At 42.1% G+C, this 26,408-nt stretch overlaps 1 protein-coding gene across 1 annotated transcript in view; it reads right to left on the bottom strand.

The window, feature by feature from the left end:
- THADA (THADA armadillo repeat containing) overlaps positions 1-26,408 on the bottom strand; it is an 870,089-nt gene that overhangs the window by 323,669 nt on the left and 520,012 nt on the right. The window contains exon 29 of the mRNA XM_089677843.1: positions 23,889-24,057. Within this exon, the coding sequence (XP_089533969.1) occupies positions 23,889-24,057 (169 nt within the window). The remainder of the gene's footprint in view (positions 1-23,888; positions 24,058-26,408) is intronic.

Here is a 26,408-nt window from a genome sequence, read left to right on the forward strand (position 1 = left end):
AGTGACCTCTGTGATCATTCACAGATTTCACACATAGTAAGCAATGATGTCAGAAGTGACATCTTGCTTACTACTCTGCATGTGATCACTGATTGGCCAATCAGTGGTCACATGATCGGGACCTCGCACAGAGGTTTCATACAACGGTCTGTGTTCCACTGTGTCCGAAGGACACAGCGGGCACCGGATCGCGGTGCTGTGCGCTCCCAGGGAGCATGCACAAGAAGGGGGCAAGGAGGCCGTTTATAAACAGCCACCCGACCCTGCACTGCCACCGTCCGGCCGTTTATATACAACGGCCGGACAGGAGCTGGTTAAAAGTCATTCCTATACATGTTTTCTGGAGGCCCTAATAGCATTACCATACCACATAGGTCTACCTAGATAAGAAGAAGGTACCATTAGTCCTCATGCACACTTGACATTTTTACAGTGGCTGATTTTGGCTTTTGACATTTTTTTTTCTACAGCCAGTAAACCCCCCAGCATGTTATCCTATGTGTCCATGCACACATAGACTGTCATCAACGGTTTTTGGCTGGGACGTTTTTTGGCTGGAGAAAAAATCCCAGGACTAGTGGGTTTCTAGAGGAGTTTTTTAGCTGTAAAAACAAATTGGCCACAAATTGGCGTTGTTGGACTTTTTTTTTACAAAAAAATGCTAAAAATCGCAAACGTGGCTAAACGCTAATGCAAAAACGCTAAAAAAAAAGCTGAAAAACTCATGTTTTTAATGTGACTTTACACAGCTAACATTACCAGCGTTATGAAAACGTCCCGTGTGCAGGAGGGCTCAAACAGCATATTTACTGTGGACCTTGTCTAAATAGGTACGGTTAGTTGGGTTCGGCTTACAATGATCAGCTGCAACATTAACAGCTTTTACCAGATTATAGTTAGTACACCCCCCCCCCCCCCCCACTACTAGTGTAGTACACTCTCCACCATGAAAAGTAGACCCCAATAAAAGCTTCACCATGCATGCGTCTGATTACAGCTCCATTGCATTATGCCATTGACTTCTTCTCCAGGTGTACACTGAAACAGTGCCATGCCTATAGTTATGGAGAAATATTTGCACTCCCAAACTGCACCTGACCAGCTCGGACAAATTAGCCAGAACTCTGTACAGCACTGTATATACAGCCATCTTGACTGATCCCTAAGTCCATGGCAGCATTTGTTTTTCCAATTCAAGCGGTAGTAAGGTCTGATTTGCAACTTTTACCTACAGGAACCGTTTAGGAGATGTTCTAGTGAGCACAAGGTGGTGACGTCACCAGCGCATGCGCTCTAAAGGGACGGCATACTCCATCTGTCCCTTCTGTCGCAGCAGTGGCATTCACGGGAGTGATGTTATGACGGCTTGACCATTCAAAGCGGCTTGGCCATTCACAGCGCGCTCCCAGCACAAAGTCCGAGGTGTCACTGAGAGCACCGGGTCCTGTTCTAACAATCGGGACCCGGGACTCCTGATTCCGGGTCATATGATCGCTGTGATAGTCTCTGATTGGCTATCACAGTGTTCAGTCACTGTGCAGCCCAGCCCCCTTGTGGGTTTTTTTTCCTCTCTCTGTGAGTGGAGGAGAGAGATACATTGTATCTCTCTAACTCCTGGCATAGAGGGAAAAAAAATGTTTGTTAAAAAAAAAAAAAAAAAATAATAATAATAAATAAATATTAAAAAATAAAGAAAAAATACCTAGATCAAGGTTTGATCTAGTTCAGTGCCAGGGTAAGTGGGTCAACGTCAGGGTCAAAATGGCAGGGTCAAAGGTCAGGGTTTTAAAAAAAAAAATTTGGTGTCAGTTAGTGTCAGTGTGTTTTAGGTAAAAAAAAAAAAAATACAAAACAAAATGCGCACTATTGTTTCTGGGCTGTACTATGGGTACAAACAACAAATAACATACACATATATGGGATCGCTGCGATCATCAGGAGCTGGAGAATTTATTTTGGGTTGTTCTTTGCTGGTAGGTTATGGTAGTAACAAGAAACACACAGCTAAATTTAAAAAAATTATTTGTTTTTACTATTTTGGGCCAGTTTTCCTTTGATAATACAAAAAAATCAGGAGATATCCATTACCATTTACTACCAAATGAAAGCCCAATTTGTCCTGAAAAAAACGCGGTATAATTCACTTGAATGTACAAAGTAGTTGTGATGATGTGTACGGAATTACTAACACATGTCAACATTGCAAAATTGTGCTTAGGCATTTAGATTTGTTTTACCCTTAGGCGTGAAGGAGTTAAGGTTGATGCCTCTACAAAAAGTAGTCAATGTTCGTGTAATGCGAATTTAACATACGTACAATGATAAGGCAAATATATGAGACAAGTATAAGATGCATAAGATTTGTTTCTGGCCAAAAGAACTGATGATTTTCACGTGTTGCATACGCCACCAGTCAGCTTCTCCTAAGAGAACCCAGCAACTAGCTCCCTGCTCACCATAGCATTAGGTCAGCGGAGAGGGATTGTGTCAGCCTGCTCCCTAGGTATCACCACAAATGCTTGGCTGATCCGAGTGTGAATGTTTATAGTATCATTTTCTAGTCATATTTTGCTTAAAGTACAACTAAAGGCAAAACTATTTTTTTTTAGTTTTGTATAGAGTGCACAAGGATTAGAACGGCTGTCAGTTTTTATTGCTGTCTGTGCCCCCATTAGGGAGATTCACACTCTCTATTTGTCCTGTTTACCATTATCACTGAATGTAAAAGAAAATCCCAAATTTTGGGTTGTCCCCAGGACAGTAATAGAGGGGAAATCTTCCAATGGGTACACTAGTTCTGGTGACCGGGGGTCCCCAAGGAATTTCCTGAGGCTGTGTTGCGATTGATGCATTTTCTGGCACGTTTTGCAGTGCATTTTGCATTTTTTCAACACAAGTCTTTGATGCACTTTACTTTTTTTTGGTCTAATAGGAAAGTATGACAGTTCTGTTCATGAAATCTGAATTTATACTCTCTGGCACTCAATTTTTATCAAAGTAGTGCAGGATCCTTTATGTGTCCAAAGTGGCATGTTAGGGTAAGGGCAAGGGTTAGGGTTAGGATTGGAGGCAATCATTAGGGTTAGTGGTAATTGTTAGGGTTAGCATTCTATCAACTACCATGAACCCTGACCATTACCCTAGTCCTTAAGTCTAACCCTACCATGCGGCTTTGAACACACAAAGGTTCCTGCACTACGTTGATGCAACTAGAGTGCCAGAGAGCATAAAGTCGCATCAAAGCTGCACTCCATGAACAGAACTGTCAAAATTTCCCATTAGCCAAAAAAAAATATGAAACAATCAAAAACGGGTCCATTGAAGACTATTACATGCAAAACGCAATCTGCTGCAGGAAAAAAAGTCCCTGACTCTTTCCAGAGAATGCACCAGCTGAAAACACACAGATGTGAACTAGATCCAAAGGTAACCATGTTTAGTACGCCCCTTGAGGGTTAGGGACTGATGTGAATGTACAATATATATGTAAAGCACGGTGTAAGTACCTGAAATAAATAAAATAAAGAAATAAATGGACACAACCAAGGGTGAATTTGCAGGGGTTGCTTCTCCTGTTTTGGCTAAGGGACAGGGAGTGAAGGAAAATCTCCTCAATGGGACGATCCACCCTTACTCTATCCAAAATGGAAATAACAAAATTTTGCTTGACTGAACTGACCACCCTGTCCAGCTTTTAAATGGGGAAACATGGGGTACACAGCTTGTTTCTTTTTAGTAAACCTACCAGCAGTTACATTTAAGGAGAATGGATGAGAAGGAAAGATAAATACACTGGAAAAATAAAGGAAATAAAGGGTAAGCAGTAGTTATGCTAGGGTTACATGACCCCATGGCTGAGAAGGAGTTGCACCTTCTGCAACCCTGCATTCAGCCATGATAGTAAATGATCCTGTTCTTACACAAGACAACTACCCAGTGGTCAGCTCCCATTTGATGACATCTTTCTCTCTAGTCACTCCATTAATTCAGCTCAGGTGACCTAGGCTTTGGACAACACTGATTAGCTTGGAAAAGATGGATTTGCAACCTTTCGCCTTCAAATGTTACTTCCAGAAGTGCTGGTGATATTTTGGACATTTTGTTTCTCCAAAAACTCATAATCACATCTGGCCGCAATTAAGAAAGCTTCACTTAACAAAGGTGTTACTCTCTTCTGTTTAAATGAGTGATGTCATCAAAAGGAAGTTCACTAGCAATGTCACGGCTTGCTATGAATTTCTTTAAGGAGTTACTAGAAAGAAGAGAGACAATACAGGAGATAAATACATCAGCTTATAGATGACCGAAAAATGAATCCCAAAAATAAAACAGTTAAAACGTGAGTAATTTCATACAAACTGACACCCACATGAAAGAAAATGCCTGTGGTTAGTAGAAGTTGTGTTTGTATGAAGAACAAAAATGGTTTAGAGGAGGAGAAATGTTCCCGATGTATTTCTTAGGTCAGGTCACTTTTACCACAGAGTATCAGCTGGAAGATATAAAGATAAAAAAATACAACTACAGCTAAAGCTTCAATACTTCCAACCTCATTTTCTATCAGTACTCTGTCCCATATAAAAAAAACAATAAATGGATTTTTTTCTTCACTTTTAATCCTGTTCTTAAAGCGCAGCTCCACCCAAAAGGGGAAGTTCTGCTTTAAGCCTTTGTCCCCCGCTCACCATTAAGGATTGGCACCTTTGGGGAGTGGGTACCCGAATTTGACAGGTACCCTCTCTCACTATGCTGCGATCACCTAGGCGATCAGAAACGGAAATTGTCCACGCCCCCCTCCCTCCCTGTAGTCTTTTTGAACATGTGTCAGGTCCCAAAAGACTACAGGGATATTCACAAAGTGCAGAGCTTCTTGCGCATGTGCAGTGGGCACCCGGCTGTGAAGCCGCAAGCTGTCACAGCCGGGTCCCCACACTGAAGATGCTGGAGCCAGGGCGCCAATCACATGGCAGCAACTCGATGCATTTAGGCATCTAGATGTGGTGATGACGACTTGCTGAAGTTCAAACAGAAAATCAGAATGGGGAAGAAAGGAGATTTAAGTTACTTTGAATGTGGCATGGTTTTTAGTGCCAGACGGGCTGGTCTATTTAAAAAACTGCCGATCTATTGGGATTTTCACGCACAACAATTTCTAGGGTTTACAGAGAATGGTCCGATAAAGAGAAAATATCTACTGAGCGGCAGTTGTGTGGATGAAAATACCTTGATGATGTCAGAGTTGAATAATGCGTAGACTGGTCTGAGATGATAGAAAGGCAACCGTGGCAGCACAGTGGCTAAATGGTTAGCACTTCTGCCTGGCAGTACTAGGGTCGTTGGTTCGAATCCCAGCCACGGCACCACCTGCCTGGAGTTTGCATGTTCTCCCTGTGCCTGCGTGGGTTTCCTCCGGGTACTCCGGTTTCCTCCCACACTCCAAAGACATGCTGGTAGGTTAATTGGATCCTGTCTAAGTTGGTCCTAGTATGTGAATGTAAGTTAGGGACCTTAGACTGTACACCCCTTGAGGGTTAGGGACGGATGTGAATGTACAATATATATGCAAATTGACAGCACTATATAAGTACCTGAAATAAATAAATAATAATAAAGAGTAGCTCGTGTCATTATGAACCAAAATCTCTGAGGAATGTTTCCAACAATCTACGCCACGAAGAATGAAGGCAGTTCTGAAGGCAAAAGGGGGTCCAACCCGGTACTAGCAAGGTGTACCCCATAAAGTGGCCAGTGAGTGTAAATCCCAATAATGAAAACTACAAGACATCACCTCAAATGTTACCTAAACTACAACATATAAATGCAATGATCTTAGGAGCAGAAAAAACCAGCCGGCGACACATTGAGCATAGCTATTTGCTGTTGCAGACATCTCTGATAAACAATGTGTTTGTGGAATGAGGAGGCCAAAGGCCAGCTGTGTGTGATGACAGCATGCAGTTTAGGGCTCTGGACCATACATGAAAAACGTTTTTGTCTGCTTAGGAATAAGAATGATGAACGCAATCTCCATTATGAAATCACAACGTTTAATTCTTGCTGTTTGGCTTGTCATCTTTTTATTGTTTTTAAGATTTAAAACAGGAGAATTTTTTTTTTGCATTTTTGTAAGTTTGGAGGCCAACATAATAGTATACAGTCTTTTTGGACTCTAGCTGTAAGTTTTAAACTATTAAAAACAATCTGTCTTTGTCAATAAAATCCAACTGATGACATAACATTTCTACCAAATTGGGGGCTACAAAGATTTTTAGGCAGAAGAGCACAGAGGGTATAGTGAGGCCAGGATGATTCTTGTTGTTTAACCTCCCTGGCGGTATTCCCGAGTGTAGCTCGGGGTAAAGTTTCAGCACCACAAGCGGTAACCCCGAGCTACACTCGGGAATACACTGCAGCGTTGCTCCAGGATCTCTTCTGCACTTACCTTGCCCTGCGCTCCCGCAATGTCCCCCCTGCAGTGTCCCCGGCAATGTCCTCCAGCCGAGCCGGCATCCGTCTTCCGGGTTCCATTCCCTGCGACGTTGGGACGTACGGGGGACGGAATGGCGGGAAATTTAAAAATGACAAAAAGTGACATTCACTAAAATCACATAGTAAAACATTCCTGTATCAACCCATTTCACATACATTTTGTCCCGAGTGCTTTGTCCTGTGTCCTGCCTCCATTTTTACTGTTCTTTCTGCCTGGAAACTGAGAAACGTCCATGGCGTCCAAAAAGCGTCCCTTTAGGTCAAAAGCGGTTTTAGACCGGCTAGAGAACAGCGATAGTAAATCAGAACCACTTGCAGAATTGAGTGATAATGATTCGTGGGGAAATTCGTCATCAGACACTGAAAACGATTTTGCGACTTTGCTCAGTGATGTGCGAACTTGGTGCTATATTTCAAATTTCAGTGTTTTTGGTTTGATTATATTATTGAATTAAATGTATTATTATTATATTTTATGATTATTTATTAAATTATAATTTATGATTTTGTGTTTCAAATTTTACCATACCCGGGATGTTTCCTAGACTCGTTCGGACAGATTTCAGTGAGTTATTCCTAAAAATTACAGCCTACAATAAAAAAAATACATATTTCTATGCAAAAAAAATGTACTGCTTTGAGCACAGAAATACTGACATAATCAGACCGCTAGGGAGGTTAACATGCTCACTGTTCTTAGTGGAGAAAAGTTTAAAGTGATTCTAGAGGTTGAAATTTAACCGATTTCCTGCTGCCCTACAGCAGATATACTGCTACAGGGCAGCTGGGGTGCGCAAAATCATGTATATATACGTGATTTTGCATTTCCGGGTAGGGGACGTGCGTGCCCTATCCGCGCCGCTATTCGCAGTCTTGGCTGTCAATCACTGGATCCTGGCTGGTGATTACCGAGCATTACTAACGGAGGGAGAGAACTGTATGTAAACAATACAATTCTCTCCCGTCAGCTCCTGCACACTGCTTTGTATGGCTCTGCATAGAAGTGTGCTTATAGTGCAAAGCACACACACAGCACACATTTAACCCTTTGACCACCCCACATGTTAACCCCTTCCTGTCCAGTGTCATCAGTAGTGTCAGTGCTTTTTATTAGCACTGATCACTGTATTGGTGTCACTGGGGATGTCAGTGACATCAAGTCAGTCCCCTACAGTGTCAGAATGCCTGCCGCAGTCTCGCAGTCCCACTATAAGTTGCTGATAGCCGCCATTACTAGTAAAAAAAAAAAATTCCAGTATACAGTCAGGTCCATAAATATTGAGACATAGACACAATTCTAACATTTTTTGGCTCTATACACCACCACAATGGATTTGAAATGAAACGAACGATGAATGAATGCAAACTGTTGTAATTCCTACACCGTTCACCTGATTTGGATGTAAATACCCTCAAATTAAAGCTGACAGTCTGCAGTTAAAGCACATCTTGTTCGTTTCATTTCAAATCCATTGTGGTGGTGCATAGAGCCAAAAATGTTAGAATTGTGTCGATGCCCCAATATTTATGGACCTGACTGTATATACCGCCATTTGTAAACGCTATAACTTTCACATAAACCAATTAATTTACACGTATTGGGATTTTTTTGTAGCAGAATACATTTTGGCTTAACCTTCTGATGACATTTTTTTAACTGGACATGTTTAATAGCAAAAAGTAAAAAATATAATTTTTTTTCTCAAAACTGTTGGTCTTTTTTTTTTATAATGCAAAAAATGAAAAACGCGATCAAATACCACTGAAAGAAAGCTCTATTAGTGGGAAAAAGAGGACGTAAATTTCATTTGGGTTCAGCATTGCATGACCGCGCAATTGTCAGTTAAAGTAATGCAGCGCCGTAACGCAAAATATGGCCTGGTCAGGAAGGGGGGAAATCCTCTGGAGGGCAAGTGGTTAAAAAAACAAGAAAACAAAAAGAAACATGTTATACTTACCTGCTCTGTGCGTGGTTTTGCACAGAGCAGTCCCAATCCTCTTTTTGGGTCCCCCACCGGCGGTCCTGGCTCCTCCCCCCTGCCAAGTTCCCCGCCAATAGCAAACCTCTTGCTATGGGGCACTCGAGCAAGCTCGCTCCCGAGCCATGATTCTGTGAATGAACATTGTTTAATCAGACACAGAGAGAAGCTCAGCCCCACTCCTTCCTCATTGGCTCACTGCCTGTGATTGACAGCAGCGGGAGCCAATGAGGAGGCAGATACCCGGGAGAGCCGCTGATCTTATGCACATTACTGGATCGAGATGGGGCTCAGGTAAGGGGATCTTGGGAAAAGCTGCACCCAGAAGAATTTTTACCTTAAAGTGGAAGCTCCATTTTTCTGCCTCCACCTCCCCTCTGCTGCCACATTTGGCACCTTTTGGGGGGAAGCAGATATCTGGTTTTAACAGGTACCCGCTCCCACTTCCCAGAGAACTGTGGCCCATTCACAAATCGCAGCGCGCTTCACTCATGTGCAGTAGGAGACCAGAGGTGGTGGTAAAAAACCTGCCTTTAGAACCACTTTATTTATGTTTTTAAGATGAAGATAAAACCCACAAGACAATTGTGCAAAAATTTCAAAAGAATCCCTGTGGTTCAGCTTTTGCTTTGCTACTATTCTTTCTTTTAACTAAAATATGGCAGGTTTTCTTCTTAATATACCTAAAGTGTTACTAAACCCACAACAGTAAAATCAGTCTGTATATGCAGTAAGGCATGCTTGTTATACCTACTGTGGAGCCTAAGGGGTTAATCCTCTGCATTGTGTAAAAAGGCTGTTTGATCCTGACTTCTCTGCTCCTCCTCTTGTTCAAATGTCCAGGTCTTATCTGCTGATAAAACATACTGAACCATAGCCATTTGCACAGGCTCAGTTTAGTGTATTGCTAGAGAGGTTTTTTTTTTCTTGGGAGAGTACATGTGATCAGCACAGGGCGAATCAGCACTGTCCAGACAGAGGTCAGGGGTTCTGCATCCACCTAGAGCAGAGAGAAAACTCCTCCTACAAGCTTTAACCAGTGCTCTGCTGAAGTCACAAGACTGTTCTAACTGCTGATGAGAAAAGATATTTAGCAGTTTATGTTTACTGTGTGTACTGTGGGAGAGCAGATATAGTGAATGCAGGGTCCGGGGAGACCAGATATAGTGAATGCAGGGTCCAGGGAGAGCGGATATAGTGAATGCAGGGTCCAGGGAGAGCTGATATAGTGAATGCAGGGTCCGGGGAGAGCGGATATAGTGAATGCAGGGTCTGGGGAGACCAGATATAGTGAATGCAGGGTCCAGGGAGAGCGGATATAGTGAATGCAGGGTTAGGGGAGACCAGATATAGTGAATGCAGGGTCTAGGGAGAGCGGATATAGTGAATGCAGGGTCCAGGGAGAGCTGATATAGTGAATGCAGGGTCCAGGGAGAGCTGATATAGTGAATGCAGTGTCCGAGGAGAGTGGATATAGTGAATGCAGGGTCCGAGGAGAGTGGATATAGTGAATGCAGGGTCCGGGGTGAGTGGATATAGTGAATGCAGGGTCCGGGGAGAGTGGATATAGTGAATGCAGGGTCCAGGGAGAGCGGATATAGTGAATGCAGAGTCCGGGGAGACCAGATATAGTGAATGCAGGGTCCAGGGAGACCAGATATAGTGAATGCAGGGTCCGGGGAGAGCGGATATAGTGAATGCAGGGTCCTGAGAGACCAGATATAGTGAATGCAGGGTCCGGGGTTTAGTAACACTTTGATAGACCCAGTGTTGCACCCTTCCATGAATAACTGACCATTTTATGCATTTATTTCTATGTATAAGTGCAAACCTAACAGCATGATCTTTGGACTTGTGATCAGACTTGTTGGCTTTTATAGATTGCTGGATCTCATCACCTTTCTTAGCTGTTGAGTGAAGGACATGGCATGTTGCTTTCATTTATTTTTTTATTATTATAGGTACTTATATAGCGCCGTCAATCTACGCAGCGCTTTACATATATATTGTACATTCACATCAGTCCCTAACCCTCAAGGGGTGTACAATCTAAACTCCCTAACTTACATTCATACATACATATACTAGGGCCAATTTAGACAGGAGCCAATTAACCTACCAGCATGTCTTTGGAGTGTGGGAGGAAACCGGAGTACCCAGAGGAAACCCACGCAGGCACAGGGAGAACATATAAACTCCAGGCAGGTGGTGCTGTGGCTGGGATTCGAACCAACAACCGTAGTACTGCCAGGTGGAAGTGCTAACCATTTAGCCTCTGTGCTGCCCTATATAACCAAAAATAACTGAATGTTTTGAAATTTATTTTTAGGTCCACTTGAATGCTGAACCTCCAATTCTCAACCCTTTCCAAAACAAAAGGTCAAAAGATCTGGTCGAAACTCAACATTTCTAGTATTGCCATTAAAATCTGGTAAAACAACTTGTCTCTTAAAGGTTTCTTACGTGTTGGAATGACATCAAGCTATTAGAAGAAGCCCTGGGAGGAACAGATTACATGAGCAGTGTATCTTCATTCATTCTAAGGCATATTTTGCCTATTGCTGTGCTTGCCTGACCTGTCTGCTTATAGGAACTCAAGAAACAAGCTTTTCCAGGCTGTGCAGTGTCGGCCTGGACCACCAAGGCTGGAATATATTTTCTTTGTTCTTTTTAATAAGAAAAATATAGTGTATATTTCAGTCAGCACACACATTCAGGGTACTTTCACAGAGTATTGAGGTAAAAACATCAGGCATTCCTGTCAGAAAAAAAACGCGAGGATGGGTTGTATAGCACTTGCATGTATATGTGCGCAGGGGCGGACTGACCATTTGGAAACTCGGGACTGCCCGAGGTCAGTAGGGGGCCCCATGAGATGCCCCTGGTACCTTTTTCATAGGCTTTTTTGAGTTTGGGCAAGGACACAGGGGCCCCATGATCCCCTATTGCCCGGGGGCCCCATGAGTTGTCAGTCCGCCCCTGTATGTGCGTATGCGTAAAAATTCTTCGAGCTTTATTTTAATCAAGGGAGTGTGGAGTATGCATATATATGCAAGCAAAAATACTGACAAGCGAACCAGATTTCAGTAATTTTTTTTATTGTTCTATACACAGTGCATGTTTACGAGTCTTTTTACAAGCACTTTGAAAACAATGGTCTGCACTGATATCAATAGAAAAAAAAAAAAGGCCTGTATACCTCAAAATGCCGCTTTTGTGTGTAAGAGTCCTTAGACCGAAAGTACACAAACACATGGCAACCATCCCAACCTATAACTAGCTTTTGCAGCAAGGAGCACATGGAAAGGCAACGCACATCAAAAACAACAAAAATTCCCAGCTTACTTACCAGCTAGCCTGCAACACAACCAAACAGACCCTGTCTAACAGTTCATGTTAAATCTAAGTGGTTTCATTTGCACACAGTTTGCACACATACAAAAATATGTGTAAGTCGCAGTGGCCACGTCCAGGCACCCCGGTGTACTGCAGTCCTAACTCTAAATTTGAGAGTCTTCCCAGTTGGAACACATATAACGGTGGATAGAGTAAGGGCAGGTTTGCCTGGAGGGAGCATAACCCTCCTAAAAATGAACAGGGATGCACAGGGCACCAAGCAAACACTATCTGTTGGAGGGAGGACCTTGCCTGGGACCCATTCACAGCAGAATAGCAGGAGCAAAGAGGAGAACCATCCAGCTTGCTTCTCATAGAGGAATATACCAAGTAACTTATATAATTTTGAGCATTTCTATTAGAATATCCGGAAAATGTGAAACATTAAGTTCCAGTAAATAGTCCCATTTTGATGGGATAGCACGCAAGATTGGACTTTTACTTATATTGGACATTTCATTAATTATTGATTTTTTAAGTATTTATTCATTTCTGATATATTTATTTATTTTTGATATATTTATTTCTGACACACATATATATATAAATATAAAGTGCAGCGCTATCCCTAAACTTACTAAATAAATATAAAGTGCAACCTAACTGTTCAAAGTGTGACAGTGCTCTAAATAATACCACAAGGTACTAAACCTGTGCAAAATGTGTAAAAATGTGCAAAAATGTGCAATTACAAAAATGTGCAACCCGTGTACTCCCAAATGGGAATAAAGTGCAATAAGTGACAATCGCTAACAGAAAATCACTGCAAACATCTGTTGTAAGAAAATAAGTCCATAAGGAAAATTAAAGTGTCCAAATACAACATAAGGAACTCTCAATCTTCATGCATGTGATCACACGTGTCCACACTGTGTGAATCCAAACAATAGCTGTAGTGGCCCCTCACCTCCTTGCCAAGACCCCACAGGGTCAGCTCGCTTTAAACCAGGACACCACTCTGATGACTCACCAGGTCCTCCCCCGCCTCTTACACTCTATCAGCAGTCTCCTCCTTGGTTCATATACAGACAAAAAACTCACATAGTGTAATCCTGTTTATTCTTCAGAAATAAATATATAATAAAATTGCCCACTCACATTTCAATTCTTCTCATCACAAGCCTTCAATACCCCATGCTATGAATCTCCTGCATGGGTATTTAGATACAGGGATTTCAAGTATGGCCGCCACGCTGGAATGACGTCACCGCGCTCCCAGAATCCTCCTCGCGTTCCGACGCGTTGCGTCACGCTAACATGTGACTTCCTCAGGGTTAATCTTGTATATATATATATATATATATATATATATATATATATATATATATAATTTTTTTTTTCTCTCTATATCAATGAATTGCGTTTTTTACAATAATGAATTGCATATTTTAAATATGATTAATCTAGGTTAATTTCTGTATCTAAATATTGTTTTAATTCATCTTTATAAGGGCACAATATAAGGGCGTGGCACCATTTTTTATTATTTGTTTGTCATTCACAGTACATATTATGAGGATGTAGTTAAGAGCCTGCGAACTTATCTTTTACTAAACATTTGAGGTGGCTCACAGGACATTCCAATCTTATGCACCAAGCAAAAGCACAATGGTAGCTGAAGGTATCCAGTGTGTTCCCTCAACAATTCTCCAACTATACAAACAAAAGGCTACCACACCAACCTATAACTAGCCTTTGAAGCAAGGAGCACATCAAGGAACACACAAAAAAAACATCAAAAACAAGAAAAAAATCCCAGCTCACTTACCAGCTAGCCTGCAACAAAAACAAATAGGCCCTGTCAAACAGTTCATGTTAAATCCAAGGGGTTTAGTTTGCACACATATACAAAAATATGTGTAAGCCGCAGTGGCCACGTCAAGGCACCCCAGTGTACTGCAGTCCTAACTCTAATTTTAGGAGTCTCCACATTTGGAGCACATATAGCATTGGATAGACTGAAAAGTAGATTTAAGCCAGCCACTGAAAAGTTGAAATCTGTCCAGTTCCAGAGGAATCGGCTGAATTTCAATTCATCTATGGGCAGGATGGTTGTACTGAAGTTGATCAATCAACTTTAGTACAACCAGGCTGCTGGGTTTTTGTTGTTCGGTCACTGCCCAAGGCTATAGCCAACAGAAGTGTTCATTGTATTTTGAAGGTTGGGAAATCTCCTGCTGTCAGAATACAATAGCACAGAGGGAGGGATTCCCCCATCAACACTGAATGTGTTGAGGAAATCAAACAATTTTCTTTCCTTCAACCCATGGTTGAAGGGAAGACAATTGCATAATCTATGACCTGCCTTGGCAACAGTTATATTTATTTAAGTGCATGCATGTACTGTGTAAGTGGACCAATGAAACTATTTTTATTATTAATATATCGCTATTATATAGCACCAACAGTTTGCGCAGCGCTTTACAATGGGCCCTACACATAGTAGCTTGCAATCTAATAGGGTGGAGCAAGTGTTACAAAAGGTAATAACCAGGGGCGGACTGACAACTCATGGGGCCCCCGGGCAATAGAGGATCATGGGACTCCTATGTCCTTGCCCAAACTCAAAAAAGCATATGAAAAAGGTACCAAGGGCATCTCATGGGGCCCCCTACCGACCCCGGGCCCTTGGGCAGTGCCCGAGTTTCCAAATGGTCAGTCCGCCCCTGGTAATAACTATGAGGGATGAGCTGATGGAAGAATTAAAAGTTCAGTTGTTAGGAGGAGGTGGCATAGGCTTCCCTAAAGAGATGAGTTTTCAGGGATTTCCTAAAGGTGCCCAGAGAAGGGAATAGCTGGATAGATTAAGGTAGAGAATTCCAGAGAATGGGAGAGGCTCTTGAGAAGTCCTGAAGATGAGCATGGAAGGAACATACAAGAGAGCTAGAAGGATTCAAACAAAAATTCTTATGAAAAGTCTTTTAGAGAGAGAAAGAGACATTTTTTACAAAAACACAGAACATTCTGATGTCATTCAAAAGATTTTGTTTGCTTTAACACTTGATTTTGGAATGAATGAACTTTACCAAATGAAAACCACATACATGGGTAGAAATGTGTTTGTTCTAGAAACATTTTCCATCCAGCTCCTTCAAATTTTCTCATTATTTCGGCTGAAAACAAATGTCGATTTGACCCAATAATGATTAAATAAATGAACACATCATTTTTTTTGTTTGAATGTCTATCCATCTATGGCCAGCTTTATGTCTTTATGTTTTGGAACATGGGAATGATGCTCAGATGCAAACATTCTTATCTATTAAATCAGACCACAGGAGTTCTTTGGGGCGTGTACTTCTATAGAAAACCTCTGGTCATAAAGCCTAAATAAACATTAAAGTGTTACTAAACCCACAATAGTAAAATCAGTCTGTATTTGCAGTAAATCATGCTTGTTATATTCACTGTGGAACCTAAGGGGTTAATCCTCTGCATTGTGAAAAAAAGGCTGTTTGATCCTCTCTTCTCTGCCCCTCCTCTTGTTGAAATGACCACCTGATACATACTGAACCTGTGGTCACATGCACATGCTCAGTTTGGTGTGTATTGCTAGAGAGGTTTTTTTTTTTTTTTTTTTGGGAGGGTGCATGTGATCAGCACATCAGCACTATCCAGACAGAGGGTCAAAGGTTTCACATCCTCCTAGAGCAGAAAGAAAACTCCTCCTACAAGCTTTAACCAGTGCTCTGCTGAAGTCACAAGACTGTTCTAACTGCTGATGAGAAAAGATATTTAGCAGTTTATATTTACTAAAATAATTGCATTTGCATGTTGTGTGTACTGTGGGAGACCAGATATAGTGAATGCAGGGTCCGGGGAGACCAGATATAGTGAATGCAGGGTCCGGGGAGACCGGATATAGTGAATGCAGGGTCCGGGGAGACCAGATATAGTGAATGCAGGGTCCGGGGAGACCAGATATAGTGAATGCAGGGTCCTGGGAGACCAGATATAGTGAATGCAGGGTCCGGGGAGACCGGATATAGTGAATGCAGGGCCCGGGGAGACCAGATATAGTGAATGCAGGGTCCGGGGAGACCAGATATAGTGAATGCAGGGTCCGGGGAGACCGGATATAGTGAATGCAGGGTACGGGGAGACCAGATATAGTGACTGCAGGGTCCGGGGAGACCAGATATAGTGAATGCAGGGTCCGGGGAGACCAGATATAGTGAATGCAGGGTCCGGGGAGACCGGATATAGTGAATGCAGGGTCCGGGGAGACCAGATATAGTGAATGCAGGGTCCGGGGAGACCAGATATAGTGAATGCAGGATCCTGGGTTTAGTATCACTTTAAGAATGGCACGGCAGCTTAGTACGTTAGGTTTTAGCACTGAAAGCATGATGTTGGAAGTGTTCAGCAAGGGAAAAAAATTGGAGAGTTAGGAACTACAGAATATTGGGGTGCCGTGTTGAGGATCTGTAGCTTACGCATGTATTTGCAAATGTGTGCTAACTAAACCCCTGTTTTTAAATACTGTTAGACAGGTTAATTCGGTTTGTTTGCAGGTTGGCTGGCAAGTTAGAGCTCAGAATTTTTCTTTCTTGCTGTTTAACATGTGTCACCCTTCCATATACTCCTTGCTGTGAGGGCCGGTTGTAGACTGGGGCAGTGGCCATTTTTTGTACATTTGATGCCAAGAGACATCTATACAATCTACTACACGGGGGGGGGTTAAAGCACTCAATAGACAAAAAAAACCCTTAAAGAACAAAACTCTCTAACTATTTTTAATCCTTATGTTGCTAGCATTAGTAAATAGAAAGGTATATTTACCTTTTTATCTATTTTGTGGTTACCATAATGTCAATGAAATCCTGCCTCTGTTTTATCGTGCTTCATGATGACTAAATTGCACAGATTTAACATTATCACAGCCTGCCCACTTCCCATTTGGATTTCCATGGACAAAGAGTGGCAACCCTAGGTTCAATCATTTCTGCACGCTGCACCACTTTGGGCACTGTACTTATGGATGTACAAGCACAATCTATCTCAGGTAGGGTGATTGTCTTTGGAGTCATGAACTTTGAGTGCCAGAGGACCTTGTCCAGGCTCTGAATAATCCCTATGTTCTATACTTTGGAGAATGACCTTAGAATGGGTATTGACAAAGCCTGCATCAAATACAAATACGTACAATATTAGCAAATAGGAGTAAAAATCCCAGTAATGCAAAAGGAAAATGAAAGGAGGCAGAACACATCTTCCACTCCAATCTTTTCAAGATCAGGCACAGATGCTGATGAAATTAGAAGGCTGGGAAGGGGAAGGCTTACTAAGTGATACGCTGCATTGCTCTATCATATGGAAAAGCCATTTTCAAATTTATACTGTTTGAAAGAAAAGCTGAGTTTAGCAGCAGCAGTCCAGGCTTGGGATTGAGACATATAGTATATTCTGAGCTGGGAAACAAGGCTCTCCCACCATGGTATGCTGCTTGCAGTAAAGGCAGAAAAGTCACGCATATGAGATCTGTAAAGTCCGCAGCATGTGGTGCTTACATTAGAAAACACTAGAGGATTTCATATACAGTTCCTTATAAGATCACTTACACCAAGAAGAAGGCAAAGACCAAATTAAAGGTCCAGTAACTCTAAATAAGAGGAAACCCCTTATTAAAAATAAAATTATCACATAACCACATACTTTTACAATTTACAGCATAAACAATATTCAAAAATGTGTATTTTTAAGGCCAGAAAATGCTTCGCTTTTCATCACTACTTCTTAGGACTGTGTTTTCTCTATGGACTGGAGTAACCCTTTAAGGAACCATTTGTGTTGTGGTTTAAACACTTATTATGAGTTAACACAATGCTCAAAAATACATGTACCCTGATGTGGTGCATTGCTGCGCCCTTCATTTTGAATGGCATTCCAATATTAATTCAACAGCAGGCGACACACCCACTCTAGTACACTACAGTGCCCATGCCATTAGTGCAGTGCACTGCATCTAAATAAAAGTGATGGTTTTCACTGTATTGTGGTAGATTGGCAATTCAAACAAACTAAATAGGCTGAAATGAAGTAAAAGAAAAGGCTGTTAAAATCAACCCCATTGATCGGATACTTCGAGAATCAATTTTTTAATAAATTGGTATTTAAATACCTTTGACCTGGAAGTATTTCTCCCTTCCCTTCCACTTATGATCTCATTCCTGGCCAACAATGCCATGGCTATTGGTGATAACTATAGTAATTAAGATTGCTCTTTGCAATGTTTCTGCACAGACCACCACCAGAAAAGTTAGATCTTGCTTATGTAATTAGCTTGCTTCTTTTCCTAGCACTTTTCACATGAAAACCAGTAACCCCTCTCAGTTAACACATATCAAGAAAGGAATTGGAATGCATGCATCAGGTTCAACAGAACAGCAGCAGGTAAGAGTCTGCAATGTATACACCGATCAGCCATAACAATTTTGACTCCTGACAGGTTAATACAATTTACTTTAAAATGGCATCTAAAAGTTGGTGGGATATACTAGGCAGTAAGTAAACATGTTTCCCTGAAGTTGAGATGTTGAAAGCAGAACAATGGGCATCACAGTTTGTTGTATGTGGGGCTATATAGCAGCACACTAGTCAGGGTGCCCATGCTGCTCCATGTCCACCACCAAAAGCACCTACAATGGGTACGTTAGCATCAGAACTGGACCACAGAGAAGAAAGAAGGTGGCCTGATCTGATTAATTATGTTTTCTTTTACATCATGTGGATGGCCGGGTGTGGGTGTGTTGCTTACCTGGGGAAGAGATGGCACCAGGATGCAGTATGGGAAGAAGATAAGCCGGTGGAGGCAATGTGATGCTTTGGGCAATGTTATGCTGGGAAACCTTGAATCCTGCCATTCATGTAGATGTTATTTTGACATGTACCACCTACTTTGTTGCTAACCAGAGGCGGCTCTTTAATTACCCAAATTAGGCAGTCACCTAAGGCTTCGCACTCACAGGGGCCTTGCGGCCTCCTAATTTGCCTAACGGAGGGAGGGGAGAGCCCAGCAGGGGTGCACTGGGCAGGGCCGTCTTTACCGTGAGGCTGTAGGGCCCAAGGCACCTGCTGGCAGTTTGTGTGAAGGGAGACTGACATGATATGACAGCGGGAATCTCAGCGGCAGGTATCCAGAGCTGCACACAGTGCTCAGCTGAGTAATAGGTGAACAGGATTGGGGTTGCAATAGTTGCCAGTATTCAGGTTCACGGACCATAGTCAATGAATTGGCACTGTCCACAGCAGGTATCGGGCATAGGTTTAGGAAAATAGACGATGGATCTTTGTTAGGTAATGTGAAATGTAGGCATAACAGAGAGAGCTGTCTAGTAAGTGACCATCACTATACAGAGGGAGCTTGTGTTGCAATGCATATCCTGGTGTGATATGATCCAACGACATGCTGGAATCCTTGAAGACTGGCCATGGGTGAATTGACATCAGTTCACTGTACACTGTACAGTGCAGTGCAATGTATTTTTAATTTTTATCACTTTAATTATTTTTCCCATTATGGGTGTGAGTGGGGTCTAATGTCTACATTTTGCCTACGGATTCACAAAGCCTAGAGCCGCCTCTGTTGTTGATGCAAGTACATGCCTTCATGGAACAGTATTCCCTGATGGAAGTGGCCTCTATAGAATCTATGGGATGTGCTGGAAAAACGTCCGATCTATTGAAGCCCCACCTTGCAATTTACAGTACCTAAAAGATCTGCTACTGATGGCTTGGTGCTAGATACCGCAGCATACCCTCAGAGGTCTAGTGGCATCCATGTCTTGACAGGTCAGGGCTGTGTTGGCCACAAAATGGGGACCTACTCAATATTAGGTGGGTGGTCAAAGTTATGGATAGTCAGTGTATACTCAACCTGGAGAGGGTTTGTTTTTCTCCTAACTGACATCTAGCTCTGATCTTCAAAGCTTAAAAAAATTCTATTCCTACAACCATGGCAACAACACAGACTGAAACATAGATTTTAAAGTTGAATTAAAGGCAAAACTTTTTTCATTTTGGATAGAGAAGGGAGGGTTATGACCCTTTCAGGGTTTTTTTTTTGCAAACTGTGTCCACTGGGGAAAGAATCCCCAGCTGTCACCAAGAACTAGTGTCTGCACTGGAAGATTTTCAATCTATTACTGTTCTGGGGACGGAACACTTTCACTTTTACTCTCGGTGATAATGGTAAACAGAACAAATAGGGTCTCCCTAATGGGGACAAAGACAACAATAAAAACCTGACAGCTGTTGTAATCCCTCTCCACTCTATCCAAATATAAAAAAAAGTGTTTACTTTAGTTATAATTAAATTTCAACTGGCAACTCAGTATTGGGACTTTCTACCTGACCTAGTTTCATGGCTTTTGGAGAAATACACGTTATCTAAAAGGTGTTTTAGATACATGCCTGGAGGAGTTCTGTGTTTTGAAATATATTTTATTCTACTAAAACTAATACATTTTTGCATCTAAGGAACATCATCTGTTACTGGGAGGTAAGGTTATCTGTCCTCACTGTCCTTTGCTGACATTCCCCATGTCATGCTAATGGCTCTGGCAGAAAGAGATGGATTTCTTTTCTACTAGAATGCTGCTGAAAGATGTCTCCTGTCATGGAAGCTTTGAAGAACGCCATGAAATGATCATTTCAAAAGTTCCTTTGTATTGCAGTACAGTCACTGAGATAAGTATCCACTTCATTTTTTTCTAAAGTTACCAGTACACCATTATATAGACATGAGAACACCTGACAGAAGGGGAGTATTTGCACTGGGAAGAGATATGGATAACATATGCAAAATCTTAGGTGGCCACAGTCCAACTACAGGGTTTGTTGAGTTTCAACAATGTAAGCTCCACATTGACACACTGACACATTACATACAGTTGCAAGAAAAAGTATGTGAACCCCTTGGGATTACGTGGAGTTTTGCATGAATTGGGCATAAAATGTGCTCTGAACGTCATCTAAGTCACAACAATAGAAGAACACAGTCTGCTGAACATAATACTACACAAACATTAGATGTTGCCATGGTTTAATTGCACATAACATGTAAACATTCACAGTGCTGGGAGGAAAAAGTATGTGAACCTTTGGATTTAATAACTGGTTGACCCTCCTTTGGCAGCAATACCCTCAACCAAACGTTTCCTGTAGTTGCAGATCAGACCTGCACAACGATCTGGAGTAATTTTGGACCACTCCTCTTCACAAAACTGTTTCAGTGTAGCAATATTCTTGGGATGTCTGGTGTGAATCGCTCTCTAAAGGTCATGCCACAGCATTTCAATCGGGTTGAGGTCAGGACTCTGACTGGGCCACTCCAGAAGGCGTATTCTGTGCTGTTGCTCCCTCCATTATCGTCCACCCTCATCTACCCAAACACAACCTGTATGTGACTTGTTTATATGTTTTCCCCATGCATCTGTGTGTTTTCTAGAGATCTGCTCTCACAGACTATACTAAAGGAATGAATGGATTTTGACTAAAAATTAGCAGACCTGCTTTGTGAAATGGTCTATTTCTCTTTATTGGGTGCCACTATAGCTCTGGCATGAAGCTCCAGCATGGGGCTGTGGCACTTACCTGCAGGCGGAAGGCATAGGTGTCCTGTCCAGGCGTTGAGCAAACTTTTTCGCAGACAGCTGATTTCCTGCGAAGGGAGTGCACAGGTATCCTGCCTAACCCTGTTCTGGCAAGTCTGACAGCTGTTGCGGCTGGAAATGCCAATGGCCCAATGGCGGTCCAGCCACAGCAGCAGTCAGACTCTCATAGAGCTTGACAGGCTGCTGGCAGTGGGGCTGGACAGTACACCTGTGCCCTCCGTCCGAAGCTAAGCACCAGAGCCTCATGCATGGCAATTAAATGCCCAGTGTGCATGGGGCCTTAGGCAGAAATTGGCACAAGCATGATAGTTAACATTTTTCCTGGACAGGAAGTCAGCTGACTGCGGAAAATATTGCTCAACGCCTGGACACCTATGCCTTCCGCATGAAGTGAAATGCCGGAGCCCCATGATGGAGCTCCATGCCAGAGCTATAGTGGCTCCCAATAAAGAGGAATAGACAGGCCCACAAAGCACGTCTTCTAATTTTTAGACAAAATCCAATTTCGCTGACTGCGAAAAATAATGCTCAACGTCTGCAATATTTTGTACTTTATATTTGCATTCTGCTTATGTTCTTAAGCAGATGAAAACATTAATTAAAAAATGCAGTTGTGGATGAGACACAAAAACCCATCAGCAAACACACTGGGAAAGGCGGAGCAGTACTGTAAGCTGATAAGGCTTTACTACATTACATAACACTGTGACTGTAACCAGCAGTGAGTGCATTCGGACTAAGATCCAAACCCGCATGTGCAAGCCTGCCAGGAAGCGGTTACTTAACCCCTTGGCGCCAGCACCTCCCGGTCCTCTAAGGGTTCCAGAAGCCGGGAGGCGGGGTGGTGTTTTAGGGGGGTCATGTGACCGCTGTGATTCGCTGTCACAGTGGTCACATGATCGGGAAACGTCCCGATCGAAAGAGGAGATCGGGACCTTTCCGTGAGTACCGATCATGTGTGCTGGGAGTGCGCAGGGCGCACGCTCTCAGCACAAATGTGGTTTTTTAATAGAACGCAAATGTGCAGCCGCTCGGCATCTAGGCCCAGACGCCGGGAGGCCGCACATTTGCGTTCGGTCGGCGCCAAGAGGTTAAACAGGCCAAATCATCTGCGGCCAGGGCATTCCCTGCTCCAGACCTGTATGTATACATCCCTTTATGATGAGCCTATACAGGTCACAGCTTCTGGACAACCTCGTGCATGTGGGATCGGATCCTAGTCTGAATACACCTGAGCTTATCACTAAATGTAACAAATGGAGCTTGCTGATTGGAGGAGAGAGTACAGTGCTGAGCTAATTGGTGGGCTGCAGCTCCTTCACTTTCCAATCACAGCTGTAATCAAGCTGTACACTCGAGTTAAGAAGAGTTAGGCTCCATTCACACCAATGCGTTCTTTTAGTGCTTTTTGCAGAAACGCACTAAGTCCATTTAACATGGTTTCCTATGGAACATGTTCACATCTATGCTTTTTTGAGCTGCTGCATTTTTGGAAAGGGTCAGGGACTTTTTAAAAAGCAAAAAGCAGTGTTTTTGCTATAATAGAGTTTAATGCAGAAGCTGCTGAAATGCACGGTAGTGTGCTTTTGCCACTTTTTTTACATTTTGCATTTTTATTCTATCAAGCAACCAAAAAAAAAAACCAAGAAAAACGCATCAAAAACATATGTAGAAAAAGCAAAACAAAAAGCACTAGAGAAAGCATCAAACGCATATCTGTCGACCGGAGCACAATATGTTAAGGCTGCAGTATCTGGATTGGAAAATGGTTTAAAGCGGTATTAAGCCCAAAAGCAAACATTTAATATATGACATCTTACCAATTCTTATTTGTGATAGCTGCATTAACTTTCTCTTTCTTTAGGCTTTCTTTCCTATATTTTTACCTAGTGATCTGACCAGCAAGTCTGTTGTTTCTCACAAGTTGTTCTGCAGATGTTGCAGTTACAGGGTTGAGACAAAACATATACTACTGAGAGGGGTGCTTACAATGATTAGCTTTGATTTCCCCCCCCAAAAAAAAAAAAAACTGTTTGCTGTAACTGCTTCTAAAGTGTTAGCTGGAGTTTAGCTTCAATTTGTTACTGTATTTAAATCTGCTAGTACATCCAACACTCCAATTCCACCAGATTAACAATGCTGCTTTCCAAAGGTGCCCCCTGTGCCCCTTCATCCAGCGAGCTGTCTGTATAATACAGGAGATGTGTTACTGGCCAGATCACCAGGTGACAACAGAGGGAAAAAGCCTAAAAAAAGAAAACTAATGCAGCCACTACATCTAATGACTGGTAATCTGCAATACATTACGTTTTTGGCTTTTGGTTTAATACCATTTTAAGAGAAGAAGGTGAGCAGACAACAGCTCACCATCAGATGCTGGAAAACCATAAAGGGAAAAGCCAACACTTACTTGCAACAGAACTCCATGGATGTGGTTCTGCTGTACAAGATGGATGTCAGCATCTGGAAGGCTCCTTAATAATTCCACCGTAGTACAAGGAATATCGTCTGTCATTAGAAAAGGAACAAGGGCGCGTGCTGCCATCTCCCGAGAACGGTAAACCGGTGAATTGGCACATCTAGGACAAAAAAAAAAGGCAAATGAGGAAGAAAATTGAGATACTTTAAATTGTCTTTAAATCTGTTTACAAGTCATAAAACAAAATAAATGTGATATTGTATTAATGAATGCATTAATGTGTGTCCTTTATACACTATCTGCCTGGAGTTCAGCTTGAAAGTCAAAACTTTGTATTTTTCTTTGGATAGAAAGGCAAGGCCATAAATCTCCTTTAACAAGTACTACTGCTTACATATTAATAAAGAACAAATGCACAAGCAAAATGATGATTTTACATTGAATGTAGAATCAAAATCTGAATATTAGATCAGCTAGTTATCAAATAAATATGATCACCTTGCTCTTTTTTATACTAAGATGAACACTGACTTTCTTAAGGTTTTGTAGCCGCGTGCCATATGGCCCTGCAGCTTGGGATGGCTGTTTTCTATCTCTGCACAACTGTCAGACATAGGCACACAGAGGTGTAACTGCAAGGGTTGCAGTTGCGACCTGGCTCCATGCTTCAGGGGTCCCATGCGACTCCCCTGTCATATTTGCTTCAGGACCTTGAAAGGAGGGATGGTAGGGGCGGCATATAAAGGAATCAATGCCCTCCATTTTCCTCCTGCAGCCGCTGAAAACCAGCTTCTCCTTCTCTCCCTCCCACAGGCATTCAGTGGCTGAAATGGAGGGCACTGAATCCTCTATATGCCGCCCCTCCTATCCAGGTTACTTGTTCTACTTTGCCCCTGGACCCCTGTATGCCCCCCTTCCCCCCTCCCCTGCCAGCTGTGGGGGATGTTTTAGGATGGAGAGCTGGGCAAGGGGTCAGTAAATATGTCATTTACCAGCTCCTTCCTTTTCTGAATGGACACAGTGAGTGATCTGTACTGAATGGTCCTGTGTCAATTCATAACTGAGGCATAGTAAACTGTGTTTACTATGCTTCAGTTTGTAAATGAACTTCTGTACAGAGCTATTTCTGGGCATTCATTCTGTGCAGGAGAGGCTGCAGAGATGGGGATTGAGGGCTGCATCCTCAATCTTCTTTCTCTGTCTGAAAGGTGAACCATCGGAGCCCTGATTTTTCACCAAAGCCTCCCAACAGGGCTCCTAAAAAACTGTAAAAAATAAAATAAAAAAAATTGTAAAAAATAAAGTAAAAAATAAAATAACAAATATAAAAACCTACTGCCCTACTGACAATGTCCACTGCTCTACTGACACCGTCCGCTGCCATACTGACACCGTCTAGTGATCTAATGACTGACACCATTCACAGTCCAACTGCTACTAGTGGAAGAACTAGCAGGGTTGCAAAGGTCACACTAGCAACTGGGCCCTGGCGTTCTACCACCGAGGGTGGGCTCCAAGATGGCAGGATGGGGGCCTGCTGCAGAACACATCAAAGGGTCCAGCTGTGGGATCGTATTAAAGAGTCCAACAATGGGAATAAAGGGCCTCGGGATAAGTGGGAAAGACCCCAAGCGGGGGTAAGGGGGGCCTCTTCATGGGGGGGGAGTTGAAGGTTCTAGTTACTCTATTTTAGGTCAACATCAGCTTTCCATCATGGGCCATGCTAGAAGGAAAACTATGATGCTTGTTTGGAAGAAAAATTCCTTGCTTACTGATTAATCATTTCAATACCGGGCAATTTTACACCTTCCTGCCAAGGGCAGTTTTCACGTTTCAGCACTCTCACACTTTGAATGACAATTGCGCGGTCATACAACATTGTACCCCAACTAAAATTTTAGCATTTTCTTCACACAACTAGAGCTTTCTTTTGGTGGTATTTAATCACCGCTGGGGTTTTTATTTTTTGCTAAATTAACAAAAAAAGACCAAAAATTTAAAAAAAAACACGTTTTTCTTTATTTCTGTTATAAAAGTTTACAAATAAATAATTGTTCTTCATAACTTTAGGCCGAGATGTATTCTGCTACATGTCTTTGGTGAAAATAACCCAAATTAGGATGTATTATTTAGTTTGTAGGAAAGTTATAGAGTTCACAAACTATGGTATAGATCTGAATATTGATCAATCCTGAAGTACTGACAGCCAATCTAATTTCTTGAGGTCCAAGAATGTCAGAACAGTACAGATATCCCCCAAATTACCCCTTTTTGCAGAGTAGACAGTCTGACGTACTTCATAAGAGGAATGGCGAGTTTTTTGAAGTTGTATTTTTTTTGTCATAATTTTTCAGAAAATTAAAAAATTAAAAAAATTATTTTCACTAGTTTTTTTTTTTACATACTGTCACCAGTGCAGTACAGCGTCATCATATAACTGGCATGGCAGTGAACAGGGACACTGAGTGGTGACAGTATGAAAAAATATATATATATATACATATATATATT

This window comes from Staurois parvus, unplaced genomic scaffold (assembly GCF_062004578.1).
Source record: "Staurois parvus isolate SC_StPar_1 unplaced genomic scaffold, SC_StPar_1.0 ptg000192l, whole genome shotgun sequence".
Taxonomy (NCBI): domain Eukaryota; kingdom Metazoa; phylum Chordata; class Amphibia; order Anura; family Ranidae; genus Staurois; species Staurois parvus.